This window comes from Paroedura picta, chromosome 7 (genome assembly GCF_049243985.1).
Source record: "Paroedura picta isolate Pp20150507F chromosome 7, Ppicta_v3.0, whole genome shotgun sequence".
Classification (NCBI taxonomy): domain Eukaryota; kingdom Metazoa; phylum Chordata; class Lepidosauria; order Squamata; family Gekkonidae; genus Paroedura; species Paroedura picta.
Window position 1 is genome coordinate 66440784 of NC_135375.1, and position 27294 is coordinate 66468077.

The 27294-nt window shown below is 42.8% G+C and overlaps 1 protein-coding gene across 4 annotated transcripts in view; it reads left to right on the forward strand.

The window, feature by feature from the left end:
• Window positions 1-27294, forward strand: part of TLE1 (TLE family member 1, transcriptional corepressor) — a 100674-nt gene that overhangs the window by 65390 nt on the left and 7990 nt on the right. For all 4 annotated transcript variants that reach the window (XM_077344707.1, XM_077344709.1, XM_077344706.1 and 1 more), the window contains exons 10-16: window positions 863-916; window positions 2895-3047; window positions 5102-5246; window positions 10381-10571; window positions 13340-13416; window positions 19119-19368; window positions 21362-21609. In XM_077344707.1, coding sequence (XP_077200822.1) covers window positions 863-916; window positions 2895-3047; window positions 5102-5246; window positions 10381-10571; window positions 13340-13416; window positions 19119-19368; window positions 21362-21609 — 1118 coding nt within the window. The remainder of the gene's footprint in view (window positions 1-862; window positions 917-2894; window positions 3048-5101; window positions 5247-10380; window positions 10572-13339; window positions 13417-19118; window positions 19369-21361; window positions 21610-27294) is intronic.

The window sequence follows — 27294 nt, forward strand, 5'->3', positions numbered from 1 at the left end:
TAAAATGTTCCTTATGTTCATTGTTGTGGCATGTCTGTATCTTATTTTGAAGGGATGTTTAAACATTACCATAGCGATCAGAGAGTGTTAGGGCGGTGGTTGAGAGTAGAGGAGTACCCACCGGGCCTCAGTAAGATTGTCAAGCGTTGAGTGGTTCCTGGTGATAAAAAGGTTGGGGACCACTGTTCTACAGCACCAAAATATGTCCCCTGGGATGCACCTGTGGTAGAAAGTTTCCACCACAGGAGGGGCGGGGGGTTTGCAGGAAAGTGGGGTTGCATGAGAATGCAATCCCACCTTCCTGCAAAAAACTAAAAAGTTTCCCAATCAACCCCTGCAGTGCTGTGACACACAGCGGAGCCAAATGGACATATCTAGACTCCTCTAGGCCACCGTAGGAGGGACAGAGCCAGGCCTGAAAGACTCAGCTCTTCCTCCATCAAGGTTTTCCATTGTATCTACTGTCATTAACTTCCCAGATTTTTTCAAATAATAAGGAAAACTGTAAGCTTCTGTATGTCTTGCATGAATGATTTTGTGTGTAAGGTCCAGTATCTGTACACAGAATAATTAATTTCTATATCAGTGCATAGGTGAATGCTTTGCCTAAGTAGCCTCATTTGTTATATTATTAGAACTGTTAAAGAGAAATTGAATTTTATATTAATTGGAATACTTTTATTTTTTAATATTTCAACATTCTGTTGTGGGATCAACTTTTGTTTTTAGCAGTCATAAAGAAAACATAATATGAAATGGAAATTGTGGAGACCCTTTTCTTTTAATGTGTTTGTATTTTAAAATACAATAAATAACTTGTAGTTGGTAGTATTAACCAAAATAAACATTGTGTTTAATCTAGGACAGTGACGGTGACAAAAGTGATGACAACTTAGTTGTTGACGTATCCAATGAGGTAATTGATTTGCATTTGTATTGATCTCCACAGTTGCAGCTCTTAGCTATATCCTCAAAAGCTGTGGGTTTTGCTTGCTGTGCAATCCTATTGACTTCAGCTGAAGTAGGATTCCACTGTCAGTCTCCTGTTGAATGTCTATGTCAAAAGAAGAGGAGGAAGAAGAGCTGGTTCTTATATGCCACTTTTTTCTACCAGGAGTCTCAAAGCGACTTACAAGGGCACCTTAGAGTCAGCGGTGGTGCTCTTTGCCGCTGCGAGGCAGGAGCACCGGCTTAAGGCGCTGGCTGCTACGCTGTCTCTGTCACCAGCAGCTTCCAGCATCTTGCTGGAGCTTCGGCAGCAAGACAGCTGGGAGGAGCGGAGCCATTCGCGCGGGCATCTCCTTTTATGGAGCGTGCTCTGCGAGGCTTGTCTCTTTCCCTCCCCGGAGCCAGCCAAGCGAGACACCCACCCACCCACCCTTAATTATTTGTTGGCTAGTTGCATATATTTTTGGATGTTTAGGTTTGGGTTATGGAAGATGTTTGTTAACGGTTCGGGATAAGTGGGAGTTGGGTAACGACGGATTTTAGTAGGCTAGGTAACTAAGTCACATATGTGCTAAAACAGTGTTTGTGTTTTTTGCATGTTTAATTGTTATTGTCACAGTCTGCGGTTTGTGGCCCATGGGAGGATCATTTTAGGGGTGGCTGAGTCTGCATGCCAGCCAACCCGAGGCTTTGGGGCTCCCGTGGGGGCTGAGGAGATGCGTGGCTCGTGGAGAGTTTGCATCTCCCTCAACGGTTGGTGACCCACGGAGGCAAATGCCCACTGGGTCGTATTGGGAGCTACCTCAGGTTTGTCAGAGGTCACCAGTGGGCCTACTTACCGGGTGCCTTGCGTTCGGCTGATCGCAAGGAGGTATGATCCTTTCCATGTTGGGTGCCATGCTCACATGCTCAATAAAGGCTGTGGCCAATTTGTTGCCAAGGTGATTGTGCCTGCGTCTTATTAAGGTGCGATTTGGCCCCTGCAAGGCAATAGCCTTCCCTTTCCTCTCCCCACAATAGACATTCTGTGAAGTAGGTGAACCTAAGAGAGCTTCTGACAGGACTGCTCAGTTGCAACAGCTTCAACAGGACTGTGATTAGCCCAAGGTCACCCAGCTGGCTGCATGTGGGAGAGCGAGGAATCAAACCTGGCTCACCAGATTAGAAGTCTATGTTCCTAACTACTACACCATCCAGGCACCATCTAACTGTTGTTAGTGGGTGCCTGGATTGGAGAAGCTGGGCAAGGGTGTACGGATTTCTTGCATGCTATGGGATATATAAATTACTAAACCTCCATCATAATAAACCAGTAATTTGCTTTGTTAAAAGTGATAACCTGGGATAGTCACTTCAGCGGAAGGCAGAACAGCATTAAAATATATAGGTTTGTTATTTTTAGAGGGAGGGGGTGAACCAATAATGCTGTGAGAAGTGGTCATCTACTTACTTTTCTTGCACTGCCTTTGACTAATGAGCTTTGTGAGTGTTGATAATAGGTCAGGGAAGAAAGAATATGTGGCACCATGATGCTGGAAAGATGGGCTCATTTGGGGCACTTCTGACAGGAGTGATTACTATAATGGACACTGTAGTATTGAATCATTTGAAAACTGATAGTTACAAATAGTAGGAGGCAATATTGTATTGTTACTGTTGCATTGTCATCAAGTTCAGTTTGCTAGTTCCTAATATGTGCAACTGATTGACAAAATTAATCTGGTCTTATTGCCTCTAAATGATCTACATGACTATGAAATCTAAAGGTATTTTATTGTTCTCCACTGGGCTGCATGTAAATGACATATCTAAGCTTCAATGAAAGGAACAAATTATGAAAAATTCCAGTCTTTAAATCGCTTCAAATTACTGATCAGGTAATTTTACAGCAATACTTCGCATAGGTCAGTAATAGTTTTGTTGTTGTCTCTCCTCAATCCACTTAGGACCCTTCATCTCCAAGGGCAAGTCCTGCTCATTCACCTCGTGAGAACGGGATAGATAAAAATCGCCTACTGAAGAAGGATGCCTCTAGCAGCCCAGCATCCACAGCTTCATCAGGAAGTTCTGCTTCCATGAAATCCAAAGAAATAGGTTTGGTAAGCATTCCTGAATGCATTGTTTCTTGACTGTGCTGTATTTTGACAACTAATAATAAGCTATGATTATTCTGGTTGTGAACTGAAGACTTTTAATGGTGTTGTTGTTCTTACAAACAAGACACACCCTTAATACCTTGCCTTGGCACATAAAGAAAGCAACCTAGGCACTGAGCTTCAAGGGAACGGACATTTCAGAAATGTGGTACCACTGCTGAAAAAGCCCTGCCTGGTTGCTACTCACCTCGACTCTGAATGTGGAGACACAAGCAGATTTCAAGTGACAGGCTTGGCAGTATGGGAGGAAGCTATCCTTCAAGTGCTCTGGCTGCAAGCAATTTAGACATACCCAGAAACAAATGGCCCGCTAATGAGATCTTTCAGCACAGAAGTGATATGATCACTGTATCCCACCCCTGATAATCTCCTGGTTGCTTCATTTTGGACAAGCTGAAGCTTCCATACCATTTTCAAAGGCAGCTCCATGCAAAGAATAGTGCACTAATCAAACCTGCATGTGATAAGAATGTGAATCACTATGGCCACATCATACTTTTTGGGGTACAGCCATAGCTGGCTAATCAGCCAAAACTGATAAAAAGCACTTTCTGTCACAGAAGAAATGTTGGCCTCTAAATGTAGATCAGGACCCAGCTGTACCACCAAGCTGTGAACAAGGGGGAGTACAACCCTTTCCATCAGGATAGACTGACTCCTCAGTTCTCAAGAAAGTTTGTCATTGACAAGCAGCACCACAGTCTTGTCTGAACTGGGCTTTATTTCATTGCCCTCATCCATTCAATTACCTTCTCCAGGCACCTGTTCAGGACTTCCACAGGCCCATCTGACTGAGCAGTTACATAGAGCTAGGTGTTATCTGCATATTGGTGAAAAACAACAACATTATTTTAGTCTAGATAGTTATTTTAAGATGTCTTTGGTATGTGTTTATTCTGTGCTGTCCCCCGTCCCCATGCTGGATTTTAATTAATATCTTTTAATGTTTGTTGCAATTATTTTTATTTTGTAACCTGCCTTAGGCAAACCCTTGGAGAGGCAGCATTTTTCCCCTAAATAAATAAGTATGCAACACCTTCGCTAAATGGAGGAGCTTTCTCTTCATAACGTGAAGAATCTAACTTTTCATTCAAATTGTTGAAACCAATGTTAGCTATATTTGTATCTGCTGATAATGGCATTGTTAATATCTGCTTCTCAAGATGCAACTTATCAGAGATCAAAACTAAATACCTACTGTAGTCTCTAGAAATTTTAATTCAAAATACAACTATAGTCTTCAGCTGGTTGTCTTCATACTAAACTACGTGAGTGCAAGGTAAACTGCAACAGCTTCATCAAAAGAATGTTGGAGAAAATAAATATTGAGGAAAATACCACTTTCTAATTACTTGAAAGTTTCTTTTAGATTAATTAAATGGCTACATATTGTTGAACTCCTGTTTACATATGGTTTTACCAAGAACAATTGCTATTTTGTTTTTGCTGGAATATGCATGACAATATAAATTCATAAATATGTTAATTGCAAAAACAGTTCTGTTTTGTAGGGCAGCTGTCCCCAACCCCTGGTCAGGGAACCGGTACTGGTCCGTGGATCAGTCGGTACCGGGCTGCAGCTCCTCCTCTTCCCCAGCTGCTGCCTCGTGGGCTGCCCTGCCACTCTGCCGCCGGCTCACCTTTGGTGCTGTCTGGTGGCCACCACGGCTGGGGCTCCCCCTTAGCTTGGCACTGCACAGCTGCTGCTGGCAGCACCCCCCAGTGGGTGGCAGGAAGTCAGAGGCACTGGCGGGAAAGCAAGCGGAGCAGGGGCTCAGGTCACGGTGACATCCCTTGCCAAAAGACTACCCCGCCCCAGGCCTCAGTAAAATTGTCAAGCATTGACCAGTCCCTGGTGATAAAAAGGTTGGGGACCACTATTGTAGGGTACAGCTATCAAGCACATACATTGATTCTCTAATCTGGGATATTTAGATTAAGATACCTTTTCACACTTAGTACTGACATGAAATAATACGTAAATAATTTGCTTCCAGCATGAAAAAGCCAGCACACCTGTTCTGAAGTCCAGCACACCAACACCACGAAGTGATGTGCCAACCCCAGGAACGAGCGCTACACCAGGACTTCGTGCAAGCCTTGGCAAACCTCCAACAATGGACCCTCTGGTCAATCAAGCTGGTAATACACCTTTTGTTAATATTCTGCACTGTTTGTAGTTCTCCTCTGCATTTCTATGCAAATCATTTCATGTGTTAATGGCTCCTATTCTTAAATATCATCTTTTGTACTTGTTTTTCTCTGATCAGTTTGCTCTGTTACCTTCACAAATAGTGCCAACTGGAATAAAAACAGTGCAGTCTCTGATTGTTTTTCAGAGTGCAACGTGTTCCTCCTCGTATAATGCTATATTTGGGATTGAGGCAGTATATTTTTCCTGTACTGTACATCATGATAAACGCACAAGACACATACACATACACAACAGTACATAAATCATTAAGTAACATGCATAAGGACTAATGAAAGCGGTAAGGAAGAACTAGGGATACAATAGTTCTCATTTACACTGTCACTCTGGGATATAGCCTTTAAAAAAAAACTTTTATTTTACATTTTTCATAATAGGGCTGGGCACGGCGGCATCTAAATCGGCCGTTCCAGGCTGATGCAGCCAACGCTGCACCGTGAGGGGGAGGGGAGGCGCGGGCATCAGTGTGTAACTCGACGCACACGTGCAAGTGCTCCATGGCATGGCACTGGATGCGTCAGCCTGGAACGCCCAATTTGGACACTGCTGTGCACAACCCTATTTCATAACATGCCTCAGTATAGGGTGACAAATGATATTTAAATTCAAGATGTTACAATATATAACAAGAGAAGCAGAATTTTAACATGTCATTCATGGGGCCATTGATGAGGGAGGGGGCAGTTCAAAATTCCTGGCGCCAAAGTCAGCATGAAAGTCCAGTGGAGCTAGAATTATCCCTCCTTCAATGAATGTATTTTAGTGCAGCTCTGCACAGCAGCCACTAAGGCACAGGGAAGGCAGAGCAGAACAGATAGGCAGATGCTGGTATTGTTTACTTCCTTTTAAAAGTAGTGATTTTTAAAGAAAGTTATCTCAGGCTGGAACTATTTTAACAACAATGCTGAGGAAAATGTTTTCCTGTCATGAGTTGTTCCCAAGCCCATCAACCAGCCTTCATTTCTTCCCCTTCCAATCTAATTTTTCTCTCTGTGTGTCCTCCCTTTCCTGCTTCATTGCCATATCCTTGCTGGGGTGGGAGCGGGGGGGGGGGCGTTAAAACATACTTAATAGCAAAGCAGAAAACTTCAGTGTCAATATTTCTCAAGGATCTACCAACATAGTGAAAGGTAAAGGTGATCACTCCCACACACATACATATTAAATGCACTGTGATTTGCAGTAATCTATATTAGAGGTTATAAATATCGAGTAGTGGAAATAAGTCAGTATCTCAGTTTCAGTTTCCCGGGGGTTGGCAGTGAGGCCCAAGGGCAGGGAATGGCCAGCAACCCGGACAACATCAGCAGGCCCGCATGGGACGCCAGAAGCCAGGGCAAGTGCTTCTGCTTCTTCCCTCATGTGGCAGAGCTGGGAGAAATGGGAGGGGGAGGCAACATGCACCCATCAAGGCTTCTGAGGAAGTAGGCAGCACCAGATGAAGGGGACAGAGGAAAATGATTAGAAGGGAAGCCAACGGGTAGGACCATAGGAGAGGGGGTGAATAAAAGAGAGCAGAAGGTGAGGGAGGAAGACTCTTAAGAAAGTCCAGAGTTCTGACAGTGGAAACCTAGCTGGGAGGTGAATTAAGGTCTCCTACCCCAATCTGAGACTTCTTGCTGCTCTCAAAACCTAGGCTGACAATGGTGGAGAGAAGTCAGAAGGGCACGTGGGGCTCAGCTAACTAACTCTTTACATTCAAATATATCTGTGCGCACACACTCATACAGGTATGCCAAATATTCTACCTGAGTCAACAAATGATAAAAAGGAAATCCACATTTTTATATAAAAGGAATTTTGTGCAGTTGTAATTTGTATATTTATTTTATCACCTATTAAAATTTCTTATACCATATGATGCAAAACATGTATATTCTGAGAACAAGATTTGATTCATATAGCATGTTGAAGACACACGAGATTTCAAGAGTATAAACTTTTGAGACCCAAAGTTCTTTTAATTAGACTTTTCTAAAAATTCACATTTTTTGCAGCTAAAACCAAGAATATATTCCTTGCAACTCTTGGGAACACAGAAACTTTATTTGTTTGTTTGTTTGTTTGTTTGTTTATTCATTCATTCATTCATTCATTCATTCATTCATTCATTCATTCATTCACTGCCCTCCCCAAGGGCTCAGGGCAGTTTACAGAAAACAGGGAAGGATTCTGAATGCTCGAAGATAATTATGGCTGGGAAATTGTATTTCTAGAAGTTATTTTTCCAGTATGATGAACAGTGGAATCCAAATAGTCCCTATTGAATAGAGTTGAGTAGGATTCTGAGTTGATCTCCTTAGGATGGTACTACAATTATCCTACCCCCAAACCTTGCACTTTTAACAAGACCAGATTATAGATAAGAACTGTTTCTCTAACTTTTTCTCCTGCATATTTGGAGATATCGTTGATGGATATATCTATAACTAATTTCCTCCTCCCATCAGTAGGGTTCCAAAATGGTTTATTGCAAAAAGTATAAAACAAGAACAAACCGGGGAAAGTGTGGAGCAGTTTGTCTGTCTCTCCACCCACCACAGCAGATATTATACCCAGGTTTGTGCTATAACCCCAGCACTTTGGCTTATGCCTCTGCACACTAGAATTGCCAACCATCAGGTAGTTTGCAGCAATAGAGGGCAAAAACCATTTAAGTCAGCAGTGAAAATCAGATGGTATTTTAAATTAATCATTCAAAAATAACCTAATTTTCGTGTGGCTCAATTTTTTTCTTCTGTTGCTGCAACGTGCACCATTTGGTCATTTATTTCTGTTTGTTCAACCACGAGATACACCTGGAGTGCTTCTGGAATTTTAATTGGTCTCCAGACCATATAGATAGGATCATAGAGTTGGAACAGGCCATATAAGACATCTGGTCCAACCCCTCCCCCCCCCCCCCCCGCTGCTAAATGCTGGATCAGCCTAAAGCATTCAGGATAAGTATCCAGCTACTGCTTGAAGACTGCCAGTGAGGGGGAGCTCACCCCCTCCATAGGCAGCTGATACTACTGTTGAACTACTCTGTGATTTCCTCCCCCACCACCCGATACCTAGCCAGTTCTGTTCTACACATAGTTTCAACCCATTACTGCGGGTCCTATCCTCTGTTGCCAACAGGAACCACTTCCTGCCTTCCTCCAAGTGACAATCTTTCAAATATGTCCCCTCTCAACTTCCTCTTCTCCAGGCTGAATATTTCCAAGTCCCACAGCCTTTTCTTATAGGGTTCCCAGACCTCGGATCACTCCTTGCCACTTCTCATCACTCTCCTTTGAATCCTCTCAATTTTCTCTGCATCCTGTTTTTTGACATGAGGCTTCCAGAACTGCACACAGTACTCCAGGTGCAGTCTGACCAATGTGGTATACAGTAGGACTATGTTATTAACAACCAAAGACTATATTTGCCTTCTTTATCACTACATTACACTGTTGGCTCATATTTAGCTTACAGTCCACAAGTATTCCTAGATTTCATTCACACACACTTCTGCCCAGAAGTGTATCTCCCATCCAGCATGCATGCTTTTCTCATTTTTGTGTCCCACATACAAATGTAGAACTCTGCACTTATCCTTATTAAAATGCATCTTATCTTAAAATGCATCTTGTTCTTTTTCAGCTTATTCAGATCTCATTACACAATATCTTCTGGGGTGTTCACTACTCCTCCCAATTTGGGGTCATCCAGATTATTGATTAAAATGTTGAAAAGTACTGGACCCTGTACCAAATCCTGTGGCACCACATGACTTACCTCAGTTACCCTGGAAAAAAACGGCAGCTTCAGGGGCAGACTCTATAGTATTGTCGTAGAAATCTCTATGATAATTCCTCTTCTAAATGTGCCACCCCCAAATCTTTAGGAATTTCCCAGGCCAGAGTGGGCATACCAAGGTCTTACATATAAGCTTACCTATGAGAGCAAATTCAGCCTGATCTCATTCATTTGTCAACAGCCACCTGACAGGATCTGTAAGCAGGAGAGTTCAACCTCAGTAGCTCTTATTTAGCTGCTCCTAGCCACCTAGAAGAGTCTTCCTACTCCCTCCCTGAAATTATTTAGTATATATTTTGTACATTCATTTTTATAGAAAGTATTTTTGAAAGGTATAATTGAATATAGCTCCATCCATACATTGTCCTTTAGTACCTTTTAAAAATATTTTTGAACTGTATTATTACATGGGATGGATTTTTTGGATCAGGATTTTCATCCAAGAATTTAATGTTGCGAGTTTGCGCCGTTTACTTGGACAGAGGTTTAACCACCAGCAGAGAAGTGATCACTCACCAACACAGCCAAGTTGTTGCAAATCATTTACAGTGATTTATTTACAGCCAGCATCCAGCAATACATTTAGCAGAGTTTCAGAATGTCCTGCTTAGCTCTCAGTGAAGAAGGCAGAAAGAAAAACACAGTGCATACTCCATATATACAGTTTAACAGCCAATCACAACAGTGCTGACTCACTCAGGTAATTAGCCACAGGTGCAACACCTTATTGCATCATCCCAATGCATTCCTATGGAGACTCAGGCTGACAACTAGAGACATGCCTGGACGTGCCTGTTACATGCCTGGACATGCCCCTGGAATCCATTGCATTGACATACATTTATAGCAGTGGCTGTATGATCAATACTTGACTGCCATATACTGACATTTAATAGGGTCTAGAGATACTTTCTTTTGTTGAGCGCCCATAATTCAAATTTGGGAGAACTTCTATCCAAATGGTTTTTCATTTTAAGGTCACCAATTAAACTTTGGACATGTAGGCATGGAAACCATGGGGTGGAAATATTTGACACATCCTGATCTGTGATCTAGGGCAGGGTTCTTTTATCTATTGATATTTTCTTTTGATAACTCAAAGCTTACTTTCAGAAATGCTGGTGTAAAAAAAAACACTCAGTTAAGCTAATAGTAAGAAACAAAATAACTGAGTTTGTAGAAGAACTGTCTCTCTGGAATTTCCAAACACTCTTTGCTTTGTTTAGAGAGATGCAAAGAAACTTTTGATCAGCATACATGCATTATCTCATTGAACTGCAGCTGCTGGCTTGAGAACACCATTGGCCGTGCCAGGACCATACCCTGCACCATTTGGAATGGTGCCTCATGCTGGCATGAATGGAGAGCTGACCAGTCCAGGCGCAGCCTATGCCAGTCTACACAACATGTCCCCGCAGATGAGTGCTGCTGCGGCTGCAGCTGCTGTGGTTGCCTATGGACGGTCACCTATGGTAGGCTTACTTTGTGTACTTGGTTCATTGACAGAAACTTGTGTTCTTTATCAGGCATTGCCAAACTGCAAAGATGTACTGGAGGATTTACTGATTCTCTGCATGTTGCTAATAGCAATATTTAGTTACCTATCCCTCTCGACAATGAAGGTTATCAGTGTAATATTTAAGCAAGCATCTTCCCTGCTCTCTTCATTGAGGTTCATGATATTCTTTTTGCATTAAGAAAGTAGTTTGGAAGGAACATACCCTATGGAACCTCTGTCTTGCCCAACCTTGAAGCAAAATCTGGCAGCTTTGGCATTCTCTCTCATAGCAAACAATGTAATACATTATTTGGCTCAAAATGCCTGCATCCCTGTTGCAAGCTGCAGGCATATGGATGGCATGGATGTGGGCACTAAGTTCAGTGACATGGGACCAAATAGCCATGGCCTCCGACATGAGCTCCTGAAACTCGTACATGTGACCATGTTGCATTTATGTTCATGTATTTCTGTGGCTCTTAGTATGAGGCATTTTCTAGTAGATATAGCCTGAAAAATCTTTATTCACATGTTGAAGTTACCCTTTTACCTGGCCTTTAAGCTGTACATGGTTTGAGCATGAGATTCAGCCTTGAGCTTTTGTATAAATTTCTCCCCTGTATGCATCTGTATGCTTTGGGCTGATCCTGCGTTGAGCAGGGGGTTGGACTAGATGGCCTGTATGGCCCCTTCCAACTCTGATTCTATGATTCTGTGATATGATTCTATGATTCTACTCATGACGTGCCTACCACAAAAGAATGGTGCATCTTTACAGTCTATTATAATTTGTACTTCATTTGAACAGGCATTTAAAGCAAGATGTTGCATGTACACTAATGAATAATATAAGCTTTATTCCCAACTTATCATAATCTTAATCATGTATATAAGTACAAACATCGACGGTTAAGAGCAGCCTTTCTCAACTTTTTACAGTTGAGAAACCCCAGAAGTGGTACAATCATGTAGAATATGATTGGGAAGCATAGCTGTGTAGATGCTCACCTGGGGCTCCTCCCCTTTATACTCTCTCAAGGCCTACTTTGGCCATTTTGGAAGGTAGGAAGGTCAACAGGACCATATATGGTCATATCACCCAATACATTTTAACAAATGTAAAATATATATTAACTAGAAACTAAGCCCGCTGTACTCCAAATACAGCGGGCGCTAGCGGGCCTCTTGAGTTGGGCGGGCAGCTCTCCGGCTTCCCAAGGCCCGGCCGCGCACCCGAGGGCGGCTATGGGATGGCCTGTGAGCCTTCCGCATCGGGGGCTGCGGCGCTGCCGCCACGGCCACCACTGCCGCCTCCTCCTCTCCCCCTCGGTGCTGCGCCTACCTGTGTTCATAGATGGTAGGCAGGAAATGTCGGTGGGTGGGCTCGGGGCCGGGAGACAGTTGACGGCGTCGGTTTCCTGGGGCCGCTGGCACCGCCACCATTGCTGCGGGCGCCGCTGCTGTGAGCAACGGCACTGCCGGAAGCGCCGCAGCCGCTCCCGCGGCTTCTGCCACCAGCTGCTCCTGGCAGCGCGGGCCGGTGGTGACGTGTCCTCTTTACGGGCAGGGGGGCCACTGCCATTGCTGTGGCTGCAGCAGCTGCCGCCGCCTCGGCTGCTGCCGCCTCGGCCGCCGCCGCCACAGCCACAGCCGCGGGTTGCTGCTGGCAGTATCACACGGTGGGGAGCCATCCTGGTCGTGCCTGCCGGCGCTAGCGCTGCCTCCTCTTGGCCCTGCAGACAGGCGGTGGTGACCTGCCGTGTCTGCAGCGAATGAGAAAATGGCAGCTGTTGGCCGCATGTGGCTGACGACTGAGGGGGGTGGATCGGGAGGCGCCAGCAGCAAGAGACCAATCGTGGATCGGGAGGCGCCGGCAGTTCCACCTGGCTCGCAGTTGGTTCCTTGCTGCCAGACTGACATTCAGTCTCTAAACCAGAAAGCCTGGTTTAGAGACAACATCACATCTTAAATGGTTTCTTGAACAATATTTTGTCTGTACATTTATATTAATATATGGCATCCGGCACTCTCAATTCATGGCAAATAGATGGGGAAGAAATGGAGATAGTGACAGATTTTATTTTCCTGGGCTCCAAGATCACTGCAGATTGGGACTGCAGCAAAGAAATTAAAAGACGCTTGCTCCTGGGGAGGAAAGCTATGGCAAATCTAGACAGCATCCTAAAAAGCAGAGACATCAGCCTGCCAACAAAAGGCTATGGTATTCCCAGTTGCAATGTATGGCTGTGAAAGTTGGACCATAAGGAAGGCCAAGCGTCAAAGAATTGAGGCTTTTGAACTCTGGTGCTGGAGAAGACTCTTGTGAATCCCTTGGACTGCAAGGCGAACAAACCGGTCAGTCCTAGAGGTGATCAGCCCTGACTGCTCTTTAGAAGGCCAGATCCTGAAGATGAAACTCAAATACTTTGGCCACCGCATGAGAAGGAAGGACTCCCTGGAGAAGAGCCTAATGCTGGGAGCGATCGAGGGCAAAAGAAGAAGGGGACGACAGAGAATGAGGTGGCTGGATGGAGTCACTGAAGCAGTAGGTGCAAACTTAAATGGACTCCGGGGAATGGTAGAGGACAGGAAGGCCTGGAGGATCATTGTCCATGGGGTCGCGATGGGTCGGACACGACTTCGCACATAACAACAACAACATGGCCAATGACCAATGACTGAAGCTGGACAGAATGGGGCATCTTCCTGAGTCACAAGATGTATTCATCTGTTCATTTTCAGGTTGGATTTGATCCTCCTCCTCATATGAGAGTACCTGGAATCCCCCCAAATCTGGCTGGAATCCCTGGAGGAAAACCGTAAGTAACTTCTGACATTGTTGTTAAGTTTGAATTAGCAAGAGCTCATTTGTTTACCTCATATCATCAATTTAGAAATCCAGAGGTACTGGTATGTGGAGTTTTTTCAGAGATGTGACAGTTTTTTACTGATAAGGTAGAGATTTAGATACCATTACCACTATGGAAGCTTAGTATTTTTATACTGTTCTTATCAGTAGCACATACCATTAGTTGCTACTAGTAAGAAACTATTGGCAAGATTTATTTATTTTAAAGCAGTGGTCCCCAACCTTTTTGAGGCTGGGGACCGGCAGGGCAACTGCCCACCCGCGCATGCCGTGCATGTGCAATGCGCGGGCGCGGCCCTGATTCCCTCTCCCCCCCCCCGCAGTAAGAAGCTTCTCGGGCCGCAAGCTTGCGGCCTGGGAAGTTTTTTACTGCGGGGGTGGGGCGGGGAGAGGGAGCCGCAGCCCATCGCCATGGCCTTCCAGGCCGCGGCCCGCGGGTTCGGGACCACTGTTTTAAAGCACCTTCAAATCACCTTTCCTATTTAACCCAATATCTGTTCCCACCTTTTGTCCCCAGAAATGTGAGGAGTAGAAACTAGAATTCTAATGTAAGGAACTACCCTAAGAGAGGTAATGAGAGAAATCTCTTCTTCAGATTTTAGGGTGGATGGGAGCTTGTTTATTTTTAAGTTTCAGAAAGCATAAATGGGCTTGAGCATAATACAGTTGTATGTCTTTGTTATTGTACCCAGAAGTAACTTATCCTATTTTCAAGGCTACCTGTAAGCAGCAATTGGGGGATTGTTGTATTTTATTTATTTATTTTTGTCTATGTGTTGGTTCATTGCACAATTTCTTAAAGGTAAAGGTAAAGGTATCCCCTGTGCAAGCACTGAGTCATGTCTGACCCTTGGGGTGACGCCCTCTAGCGTTTTCATGGCAGACTCAATACGGGGTGGTTTGCCAGTGCCTTCCCCAGTCATTACCGTTTACCCCCCAGCAGCAAGCTGGGTACTCATTTTACCGACCTCGGAAGGATGGAAGGCTGAGTTAACCTTGAGCCGGCTGCTGGGATCGAACTCCCAACCTCATGGGCAGACAGCTTCAAACAGCATTTCTGCTGCCTTACCACTCTGCGCCACAAGAGGCACAATTTCTTAGGGAAGGGCAAAATGTGTTGTCCCTGAAGCCCCAGCCATGGAAGGCCAGCTCAGCCTCCATTCTGATGTATGTGATTATATGTGACATTACATTTCTTCAAGCCCCTCTTTGTAGCATTAAGAGCCATAGAGTTCCACACCAAGTTCTGCATGTTCATGGCATTTACCAACCCAAGAAGCATTAGAACAGGACTTGCCTGGACTGTGCTGTTGTAGCTGACAGTTTTATATAGTACTTAGTGTGGATTTTGATATCCTGAAGGTTTCTATATTTTGCTAATATTCATCATTTTAAAATGAAGAAGACGAGTTGATTCTTATACGCCACTTTTCTCTACCTGGAGGAGTCTCAATGCGGCTTACATTCACCTTCCCTTTCCTCTCCTCACAACAGACACCCTGTGAAGTGGATGAGGCTTAGAGAGCCCTGATATTACTGCTTGGTCAGAACAGGTTTATCAGTGCTGTGGCGAGCCCAAGGTCACCCAGCTGGTTGCAGGTCACCATATTAAAAGTCCATACTCCTAACCACTATACCAAGCTGGCAGTTTTCTGGCTGGTTGTGGGAAAGTGTCTGAAAATGTATGACTGGGCAAACTCTCAGGAACCAGAAATCAGAACCATTGGCAGGTAGAAGACAGGGACACCTGTATCTTGAAATACTTTATGTCCCATGGATATTGTTCCCCAGCTCTCATTGCTTAAATTTTACTTTATAAACTACCTGGAGTTCTCTTCTACTTCCTCCCTCTGCTTTGCTGGAAGCTCCTTCCATTTTAGTCTGTGTGTACTATATAAATAGACAAGATAAACTTTGAGAATCCTAGGTGCTGAGCTGATCTTCTTTCATTATTTGCTTTTGAAACTAGACTGACGCTATGCCTGATCACCCCAGGGCAGTGGGATGCCTTCAGTTACCCATAGCAACTTTCTGATGGCATATCCTTATCTGTGATAGATAAGTCTATTGAAAATTTCTGGTGTAGGAGTACAGATAATGTGCCGTCTGCTGCAGATTCATATTGACAGCAGGAGAGTTTTCAGCTTCAGTTTGAAAGCTAGTTTTTTTTCAGGCACACAAATCAAGTTGTCACATTGAATTTATTTTGTAAATGGGATGCAGAATCCAGGCTGAATATCCTATGCTTGGGGGGGGGGGGGGGGGAGATTTCCACTTCCAGAAAATCTTCTCATCTCAGCTGACTAGAGTTACATTATCTCTTACCTACAATGATTCTTGGGATGTGTTGTGTGCATGTGTATATGTGTAACTATATATACAAGTTCCTTTAGAATAAATGTATAACAATGAGAACTAGTGGCTATTTTTTGTTCTTTTAATTAATAAGCCTCTTAGGAATAGATTCTTGTTATCCATTCTGTTACTACTGAAAGAACGCTCTATGGATAACTATTGTTTTACCACCATTCAGATAAAATGCTAACAGAATCCAAGATCCACAACAATAACCTATATTTAAATAACCTATGTTAAAAGACTTCCTGTCTTTAAAATTCTAAGAGTGACTTTCAATATCATTAATATTTGTTGCATGAGAATTATCTTTCTCTGTTTATGCATCTTATCAATACCTACAGTTGCTACAGAACTATTCTTTGTTGTTTGTTTTTATATACACTGTTGTGTTTGTTTGGCATACTCAGGCTGCAATCCTGAAGTGTCTGTGGGTTCAGTAGACACAGGCCATGAAGTTCTTCCAAATCAAACAGTTGTTTATTCAATCCAATACCAACTCTAAACACTGAACAAGAAACATAGGCATGACACAAACTAATACATACTTCAGATTGCCTGTCAAAGAACCTGATTGGCTCTTAATGGGAGCGATTCATTTGTCCATTATTAGAGTCAGTATTCAGTTACTTGATTGGTCATGGTTGTGAAGCTTACAAGCATAACACTCTGTGGCATAGCCTGCCCACATACATAACAAATCCGATGCATATCTTAGGGGCAAGTCACATTGAGTTATGTGGCTTTTTCCAATTCTGTATACTGTTTTAATACATAGATCTAGCTTTCAGTGACTATGGATGATTAAAGTACCTTTTGTATCCTTTCAGATAATTCAGTTTAGGGAACAACTTTAACCTTTTGTATCACCCACTATAGTCTCCTTGTGCTGAAGGATATGGTCTTTGATGACTCAGGCCATGGGCTTTTCTGTTACTGCCCTCCTGCAAGTGTTGAAGCTGGCACCTACCAGTAGGGCCTATTGGGGTGGTCATGAAACAGGATTATTCAAAAGGGCCTATCATGAAGCTTGAACTGGCTTTCAGGCAGCCCTTTTAATTATATAGTTTGTTTTAATTTATTTGATTATCATTTTTATATTTATGTGTCTATCATTATCATCTTCCTTGGGGTCCTGATTCTGTCAGGAGAAAGGTGGTATATATACAAGTTCTAAAAAGATAAAGGTATTTTCGATTCATATTCTCCAAACTGGTATTGGGAGAGGGAAATTGTTTGAAGGGGAACTTGCACTGCTTTAACACATCACTGCAACTGTCTTTTCTCTTTCAAATTCAAGCCTTTTAAACCCTATCTTCCATCTTTGTTTTTGTGTCTAGTTTTGGGTCTTGTTTGATACAACTGTCCTCAGTAATGTGTGAGAATCCAGCTTTCCAGAAAATGCATTTATATGAACAAAGCGGCATGTGGCCATTTAGGTTTTTCAAAGGATGTTGTAAGATGTAAAGTAACAAACATAATCTAATTAAAATGCTTCAAGCCATTGTTGATAGAGAAGCTAATTGTATTTGTGTGTCTGGACTGGCAGCTACCTGGCTGTGTTTTCTTATGTTAAAAAGGGAGGAAGAGCAAACTAATTAACTAAATTACAGAATCAATTTCCTACAGAGATAATCTAGCAAATGAGAGAAAAGTAGTTAAGTGAAAATACAGTGCAGGAGGGGACAGGGGGCAGTATTCTAATTGACTCTGTTTCCATTTCTTTTAAATTTCCTCTTCAGATGTCTTTGGGATTTTGCATCATATGACTTTGCATGGATTCCTGCTTTTCTCCATAATATGTATGCCCTAAGATAATTTAGAATGCTTTGACATCAGATGTGACTGAAAGCTAGAGACTGGGGGTGGGGGCAGTGAGTGCTGAACCATAAGTGACCCAAATTCCTCTTTAAGAATCGACTTGCATGTAAAACCATTCCTGCAGTAAACTGATCACAAGGAACAGGCATATACTTACTAGGAGTCATAAGGCCGTATCTCCGTATAAACACAGGCATGTATCCATTTTCAGTTTCATGTAGTACTCATCTGTTGGCAGGTATGAATTTTAAAATAGAATTGTGCATGAATTCAAATAAACTGTTTTGTATTGATTCTAGTCTTATTGATCTAAATTCTTAAAAATGAAAGATTCTTCTGATGTTCCCAGCCCTTTGACTCTTATTGGCCATTGTTCAGAGGCCCTTAGTGACCACCATTTACTCTGTGTTTGTATGTCTCACACAATAAATTTGATAAATTTATTTTTCAATTGTATACATATTTGTGGAATACAGAAGTTTTTTAAAAATGCTCTTTGGTCCATTCCTCATGGCCGCTGCACCATGCCGCCACTGGTGTGAGTATAAAGCTCCGCAGCTTACTGTGTCCCCATAGGGGACACATTTCAGCACCAGATCTGCTCCAACACCAAAATGTCCACCTGGGAAACAAAGCAGCAGTGGAATAGTTTTGCCGTGGGGGGGGGGATATTTTGCAGGAGGGTGGGATTACATTCCACAGAATCCCACCTTCCTGCAAAATAAAACTGAATGCCCCGGTCCACCCCGCAGCATGGCAAAATTCCATGAAGCCAACCGGGGCATTCTTTGACCCCTCTGGGCCACTGTAGGGCAGTGGAAGCAGGTCATGTGGATTTGCCCCACTTCCATATGACCACCCTCGCGGCTTTTTTTGCCCGTGGGGAATCAGCCTTTGTCATATAACTTTAACAAATCCACAATATCCTTTGTTTAGTGTAGTTTGTCATTGTTCTTGTCATTAGCATTTCCATGTGCTGATGTATATTCCTTGAGAGTCAGTTTCTATAATACTGGTTGCCTTTGAAGGAAATGAGTAGGACTGGTGACATGAGTACTCTACTAGAATGAGGCCTGAAGGCTGATGGTGCTGTTGTAACAATTAACTATACATCTCTGAACAGATTATTACCTTTTGTCAGATGGTAGCTACTCCATGGCATATCTGTGCTGCTGTTCATAATGACTTGGATCACACAGAGCAACTTTTCCACCTCTCTGTTCTTTCTGCATCCCAAAACTGCCTCTCCCTAAAATGCTGCTGTGTTTTCCCCTCTCTAGAATAACACAAGGGGTTGGGGATGCAGCACAAGCGGGTAGGCAAGAAAGTCAAACATTGCTAGCAGATATCTTTCCATCAATGACAGCATCACGTGGGCTCCAACTGAGTGTATGAATTAGACCACAGGTCTGATTTAGTAACTGAAGCATTTGATTTATGAATTTTTAAAAACTCCTGTTCTTTCATCCAAAACAGAGCTTACTCCTTTCATGTCACTGCAGACGGTCAGATGCAACCAGTACCTTTCCCTCCTGATGCACTCATTGGACCAGGGATACCTCGTCATGCTCGCCAAATCAACACCTTGAACCATGGTGAAGTGGTTTGTGCAGTTACTATCAGCAACCCAACAAGACATGTATATACTGGCGGGAAGGGATGCGTCAAAGTCTGGGATATAAGTCAACCTGGTAACAAGAGTCCTGTTTCTCAGCTGGACTGCCTGGTAGGTGAACAAAACCCTTGTGTGTTATGAAGTTTTCCTTAGGCATCCAGTCCAGAAATTTGGTCAAGATTCTACCACAGACCAGAAGTCCAGACTAACACCATTTCTATTAGAAAAAAATCCCATTTCAGTGTCACCATTAAGACCAACAAAGTTTCATTCAAGGTGTAAGCTTTCGTATGCATACACACTTCTTCTGCAGACAAAAGCTTATACATTTAATACATTTTTGTTGGTCCTGAAAATGCCACTGAACTCATGTTTGTTATCTTGCTTCATACCAACATGACTCCCCCAAGTGAAGCATTTCTATTACTCTAAGAAGGCAATGGCAGCTGGACTTAATTTCTGCTCTTAGATATTGCCAAAATTTTATAAGACTCCATTTCTTTCTTTTCAGTTTTGTGAAAAAATTCTGATAAGAATAATCTCAACCCCCTTCACCTTATCCACATTTCTAAGACAAAGAAATTTTTTCCAAACATGTTGCATGAAAGTCTGATTTTTATATTTAATTCTTTGAAGAACATGAAAGGTACAGAATCATAATGGAATGGTGGTAGAATTACTTGTTTAATTCCTTAATAGACATTGAATTGCTGTCTGTAAAGTGTGCACATTTTCATATTTTAATGCAAAATTGACCAAAAGCAAGCAACTGACTTTGTTAAGTATGGTACCTAGAACCAGCGTGTTGTAGCAAACTAGGAGTGGGGAGACCTGGATTCAAATTCCCTTTCTGACATGAAACTTGCTTGGGTAACTGTGAGGCAGTTATACATTCTCAGCCTAATCAAACTTGCAGGGATGTTGTGAGGATAAAATGTGTATAAGGCATTATGTATGCTATCACCGCGCCTTAGTGTTGCAACACACATGGGCTTGGCAACAAATTCAACTGTCCTGTAAATAGTTCCAGAACTTTCATCATGATACGGTATCTCTTATTGCAAATCACTGCTACAGAAAGCTTTGGCTGACACCCTGTTGTGTCAAAGTAAGTGATTTTTAAATTTGGGAGATAAAGATGGTGGAGATGTAAAAACCAGTTGCTGTAAAAGTACCAAAGCCATAAAGCCATATAAAAACAATAATCTTTATGACAGTATTTAATGGAGTGTTACACCAAGCCATATACTGCATCTGTTATTATGGCTTTTTCTTCTGACACCCCATTACTAGATATCAAATATCTTTGCTGAATTTATGTGTATGAATTATGCATTTCTGGTATAGTGGTCCATGATTTTTTAAAAAACTGTAGGATGTACTGTTGTTTATTGCTGACCATGAGGTTAGAACAAAGTCTCCTTGAATAACAAATTTCTTCTCTGCTATAGTAAGGAGAGTATAACATAGAGGGAAAAAACGCTTTCCCCTTACTAGCTCTGCATGATTTGCTATTGGTTTTATCCTTTTGGTTGCTACAGAATTTTTACCACTCTAATGTTGCTATTAAAAATGAGAATTTTGACAAGGAGTGCATTTATAGTCTAAAACATTGTAATAGCTGAGGCCTGGAACGTTTCCCATGCCTCGTTCTCCTTAGTATTTCAGTAAACATTATTCTCCATATGAAACTTGAGAGATTAATAATTAAACTCTCTAAAGAGTGCCCCTCCTGACCAATGAAGGTCTAGTGGCTTAGTCAAAATGATTCATGTAGGGTTGGTTGCACTAGCCATGTATTGCACTGTTTAAAAAACAAACTTAATTCGTCTCTGGTTCTCTTTACTAGAGCTATTTGGGAATAACCTGGAAGGAATTACCATCGATTATCCTGATAACCAAATAGAGTGCCATACTTCAGAGGCAGAACTTAACTTGAATTTCTTTAGCTCAAGTGTCGTGAGCAGTAGGAGGCAGGGATTATCATTGGCTTCTCTTCTTTGCAACTCAGAATAGTCCAAGTGTTTAGGATCTGGATGCCCCATGAAACATACCATTGGCCATGAATATATTAATGTAATTGAGGTGGTTTCTATTTCTATAGAACAGAGACAACTATATTCGATCTTGTAAATTGCTCCCTGATGGATGTACCCTGATTGTCGGTGGGGAAGCCAGCACGTTATCCATTTGGGACCTGGCAGCTCCAACTCCACGTATCAAAGCGGAACTGACGTCCTCTGCTCCTGCCTGCTATGCTCTAGCAATCAGCCCTGACTCCAAGGTCTGCTTCTCCTGCTGCAGTGATGGGAACATTGCCGTGTGGGATCTGCACAATCAGACTCTAGTCAGGTTAGTTGGTTATTCTGCCATTTTTTTGTGTGAAGTGGCCATGTCAACCTCTGCGTTTACATCAGTACCAGTACCATGATGAGTGGATCTGAGATTGGAACAGCTGGGTTTAATGAGGAGAATTGTTGATTATACTGCCATCTTGACTGACTGGGAATGATTCTTAGGAGACTGTTTTGGGGGAATGTTGATTTTAATATATATGGGGTTTTAAGTGTTATTGTTTACTGTTTTTACTCTGTAAGCTACCTCGAGACGTCGTTGTTGGGAGAGGCAGGATATAAGTTTAAATATAAATAAATAAATAAATAAATAAATAAATAAATAAATAAATAAATAAATAAAGTGCCATAATGTATATATGAATAATTGCTACTGGTGAAATTCTGTTGTTTGACTGGGAAAATGGTCTATTTTATATTTTATATTTCAGCCACTGCTGACCTTTCCATGTCCATGTTGTGTCCTCCCCTTCACAAGACACAAGTCTTGCTTCCTCCCACTTTATTTCATGTTCCAATTTTGGGCTCATAGTGCATTCTTGTGTTCCATCAGATGCAGGTCTATTATAGTTATTCTAAGTTGGAATTGGTACAGCTTTTCTTTCTCTCCTGAGAACTGCACGAAAGCTCTATGAAGTATCGTCATCTGATGCAGATTGCAGAAGCAAATTCCCAGCCTAGTGTGAGAAAGGCAGAAAGACCCACCAGCATGAAAGAAATGCTTTTGTTGCCTCACTAGCTTCAGACACCCCATAATTAAATGTTATGATTGCATCTGATTGCAACTAGTATGTTCAGTAATTAGCAGGCCAAGATAGATAGAATTGTCCAATGAGAAACATTTCCTCTCCTGTTTTCTCTGTACTTGATTAGGTAGTTTGTAAATGCTCTCCTCCCCCCCCCCCCCCGCTTGCTGCTTCAGCTCACTGCCTTCTGTTACCTTATTGGGCTTGGCTGCATTTTAATACTGAATTGCATGCATTTTGTCATCTCCAGACTTTGTGGAGCAGGACTTTGCCATTGTGCTGCAGCCCCCAGGAATCAAAGGGTGAATCAGTGGAATATAGAAGGGGGAAGGGAGGGTAGAATTTGTAGGTATCTTTGTTCATCTCTGCAAACAGTAATGGTCTTCCTGTGTGGTTGGATGAATTTTGACTATATTCCATATTGTCTGCAGACAGCTGGGATATACAATGGTTCCATGATAGCCTAGAAGCCTTTAGATTCTATTCTTGGATGCAGGATTCAGCTTCCTGAAAAGTCAGTTTTGATCTTTGTGGTACCTGTGCAGTCACATATGGGTACTGCACAAACACTGGCCTATAGTTGAGAGGTTTTTGACGCTCAAAAAACCCTGAGGGCACTTCAGCTTCCTTCCTGCCTTTTCTAGCATGACATAGAGGGGTCAGAGTGCCCTTCCCTCAGTTCGCTCTCTCTGCTTGTTAGTAGAAGCTCTGTTTATTATCCAGTGAGCATAGACTTCCAACAGTTCTCTTTCAGTTTCTTTGCCAACACCAAACTTAGTGCTCAAAAATGTCAAAAAAGCCCTTTAAAAATGTGGATACTGTGTGTCAAAAGTCTCCCTTACACGACCATGAGAAATGACTTGGTGAAGAGCATGTTTCACTGCTCTGTTTGTGACCAGTTCAATCCCAAAGCAAGACATGATGGAGCTTCCTGCCTAAAAGTTTTGCTGCACTAAAATATTTTAGCTGTTCAGAAGAAATATCTAAATACAACACTGTCCTAAAACACCAACAGAGCACCTTTGGTTCCAGTATCTCTAAGATCAAACCTGATCACTTCAGGCCAGGCAAAAAAATACAAGAAAATATAGGTCTCAATCCCTTGAAATCCCTTGAAATTGAAGTTTCCTGCACATTTCTAAGGGCCATTGGGTTATGGATCTGAGGAACATGGGGCCTGTTGCCTTTCCTGTAATGCAGCGGTCTGCAAGCTTCTGCTTGCCGCGGACTGCTGTGGAGTGGTGAGCGGAGAGGGCGGCCCGGGGGCCCGCGCACGCGCAGCAGCCCCAGTGCAAACATGCATGCGTGGACTGCCGCGCACGTGCATTTGCGCCTGACAGGGGCGCAAACGCGCGTGCGCGGCAGTCCGCGCACGCGCGTTTGCGCCGCCGCCATGCCGGCGGCCACGGCTTCCCCTCCCGGCCCCTCCGGGCCACGAGCAAATCGGCCGCTAAAGCGGCCAATTAGCTTGCGGCTCGGCAAGCTTCTCTTCCCTCCCCTCCCGAAGGGAGAAGCTTGCCGGGCCGCGAGCTAATCGGCCGCTTTGGCGGCCGATTTGCTCGTGGCCTGGCGAGCTTCTCGCTTCGGGGGGGAGGGAAGACGGAGCCGCGGCCCGGCGCTGAGGCCTTTGCGGCCTGGCGCCGGGCCGCGGGCCGCAGGTTGGGGACCACTGCTGTAATGGACACCATACTGGAAATCACAACTGGAATTAGTTCTTCTAATACTTTAGGTTGATTCACTGTATGACTTCTCTAAATCTAGGCTTCATATTACTGCTCTCAGAGTGAATTGCTTATATATAACAGGCCTTCTTATACTCTGAGGGGCAAAGCAGATCTCAGTTTCCCAAACCCCTCCAACCAGCTATGCAGGGTTTTCGACAACTATAGCCCACATTCAGTTCATTAGCCAACAGACGAACTGAGTTCTTGTTAACTCATTTGGCATGACATCTCCCAAGACCAATGGGTATTCAGCTTCATGATAAATTGATATGCCATAGAGCTTACTTCTTTTCTAGCATACTCAGCATCATCCAATCCTTTGTTTCCTTCCCTAGAACTCCTTCTAGAGGTTGACACCATCCTCAATAAGAAAACAATTGTGACCGTGCTGGCAGAAACCCAGCACTTGAGGTTCTACTCCAGAAACTTGGTCAGGAAGAAAGGGTGGGGCAGGGAGTGAGACCAATCCTGGACTTGAGAGACCTAAACAAGTTTCTGTTAGTAAAAAATGTTCAGGATGCTGTCTATACGTAATGTTTTTCCTCTGTTACATGTTTGGTGTGCAATTCTAGATCTGCTATTTCCACAATATAATATTTGACAGTTGTATTCTCCCATATTTGAATAGAAAATAGTATGTGGAAAGTTTGTATAATACTTTTACAAAGACTGAAAAGAAGAATGGCAACTGGAACAGGTTAAAAAAGAGAATTAGAAGAAACAGATGAAAATCAAAGAATTGAAGAATTGGTGGGAAAGCTATCATAAACAATGGGGCATCAAATCCAACAATTTGAGAAAAGAACCCAGAAGAACAATCTGACAAAACAATCCAAGAAGATTGTAAAGATTTATTGGCTGGGCTATTAGAAATTAGTGCAAAACCACAAGAGCAAACACAAGAAATTGCATAAATTAAAGAGAAGCAAAAATATAATGATATTTAGAGAAGACAAGACTACCAGATTGAGAAAGCAGAACAAAGAATTGAAATCTTGGAAATCCAATGCAGATCAAATAATCTGCATTGTAGAGACATCTCAGGTTGCAATCACATGAGTAAAGAAGGGTCAGTGAACTCCAGGTGCTGCAACATGACCCTCCTTTTCTGAAAGTATTCAGCATTATAAGTTGTCCTTAACACTTCACTTCAGTTTGTTTCTAAATTGACATCCAAATTCCATCTAAACCAACAGATAATATTAAAATTATTCTTGTTTATCAATCCACAACTACAGGAAAACAGTGTCAAATCCACAACTATGGGATAACAGGGAATGAGCTCTCTACTCCTTACATATTGAAAGCTTAACCGTGCATTCGGTAGCAGCTAACTATATGTGGCTGGTTGACCACAGGCAAAGAGAGAGCATGTGTAGGATGTTGAAAAGGCTAGTAGATCCCCAATTTCTTCATTCAGACAATTTTTATTTGTGACCGTTTGTAAATAAGCATCATTTTTTTAAAAAAATGAATGGCTGCTAGCCATCATAGTTTCCTCAAAGCACAGCAGGTGTGCTCTGCAAGCATTTCTGGAAATGCTGAGTGGCTGGAATATTAATAGCTCATTTCAGGTTATCTGATTGCCCTCAATTGTTTTTATCATAGTATGCATTTAGGTAGAAAGTATAAAGCAGAACAAAAATCCTTTTGCCTAGATCTGTAAATAATGAGAGGCTGAGCAGTTTCCCCCCCATTGGATTTGTTCCTATAGTGGGCAATCGACTGCATTGTAGTGAAATTATAGCAAGCCATTACATAATTAACTGGCTCATCTTTCATAGGTGAATCATGAGTCTCTCTTCAATTGCTGGCCATGCTTCTCTTGTGGGCTCTTTCAGCTCCAAAAGATCTCCTATCTGCAACTGATCCTTTAATTCTTCTGCCACACCTTAATTTCAGAATAGCAACCCACGACCTTCTACCCATGTCTCTCCAGCTTTTTTTTTCAGGCGACCATTCCTTGATTTCAATTTACTTTCTGTTCCGTATCCCACAGGGCAGCGCCCATCCTCTGCACCATCACCATTTCCAGTTATTGCATCTGTTTTGTCTCTTCATCAAAGCCTTTCATTTGAACATTAGGAAGATAAAATCTCTCTCTTTTAACTTCAGTTAATTGATGGTGATGAGAGATCATAGGATATCTCTTCAAAGGTTTCTCTTTAGTCATAAAAGCTGCAAGATTTCATAGTTCATAAACAATGCATTCTGGAATGGTACTCTAGTATGGGTCTTCTACTTGAACCATGATCAGCTTACAAAAACATGTTTAGGCAAATGAGAAACTTTGCTTAGGCAGGGGGATATTTTAGGCATTACAATAAGGACTTGGACACCAGTATTTGGCATAAAATGGCCACAGATTTTATTCAGTGGAGCATGGTGTTGCATGGGAAGGACTTCTGCCAACTAGCAGCCATCTGACTGCAATGGCAGTCAAACAGCAGGCCACTACTCGAGAATCACAAGGCCTGCTATCTTGAGGGAGGTGATTTCAAACGGAGCCCAGTGGGTGTCAGGTTCCAAATCCAACTAGAAATGCAAGCCAACTCTTAGCCCTCTCATCCATGTGAGAGTGCCACATGGCTCCACATTCACGCAGTCTCTTATGGGGCCCCTGCACCCTGCAGAGGCCAGTGGCTTTGGCCATCCCCTATCAATACTTCCCGTGCCTAATCATGGGATGAATCTACATGGAGCTTTTATTCCAATCCCAGGTTGATTAAATCCCTGCTGTCTACACTGCATGCGATTTCCATTTTAATTTAGGCAATTTAAATTTCCCGCCTGCCAGCAATCTGATTGAGTTGCGGTGACCCTACCTTTCCCCCACAATATTCAGGAGCAGAGAAAACTCTATCCCTTGGTAGCCGACTATTGAGGGGGAGGGAGGACAGAAAGTGCCAGAAGGATAACGCTGCCATTGGGGGGGGGGCAGATCTTCCATTCGCCTCACCCCATGACCTGGCGGAAGAGCTCCGTTTTGCAGGCCCTGTGGAACGTTGAGAGCTCCCGCAAGGCCCGCAGACACAGTTATATTACAATGCTATTTTAGGCAGATAAAAGTCACTGCCATGCCAAGATGTGTACATCAAGGTATACCAATACATTTATTCTTCAGTCTTAAAGGTTCAATAGGCCACAGAAATTACTGATATGGGCATTATACCTTCATTATGAAAACTCAACAATGGCCACAGGATTGGAAAA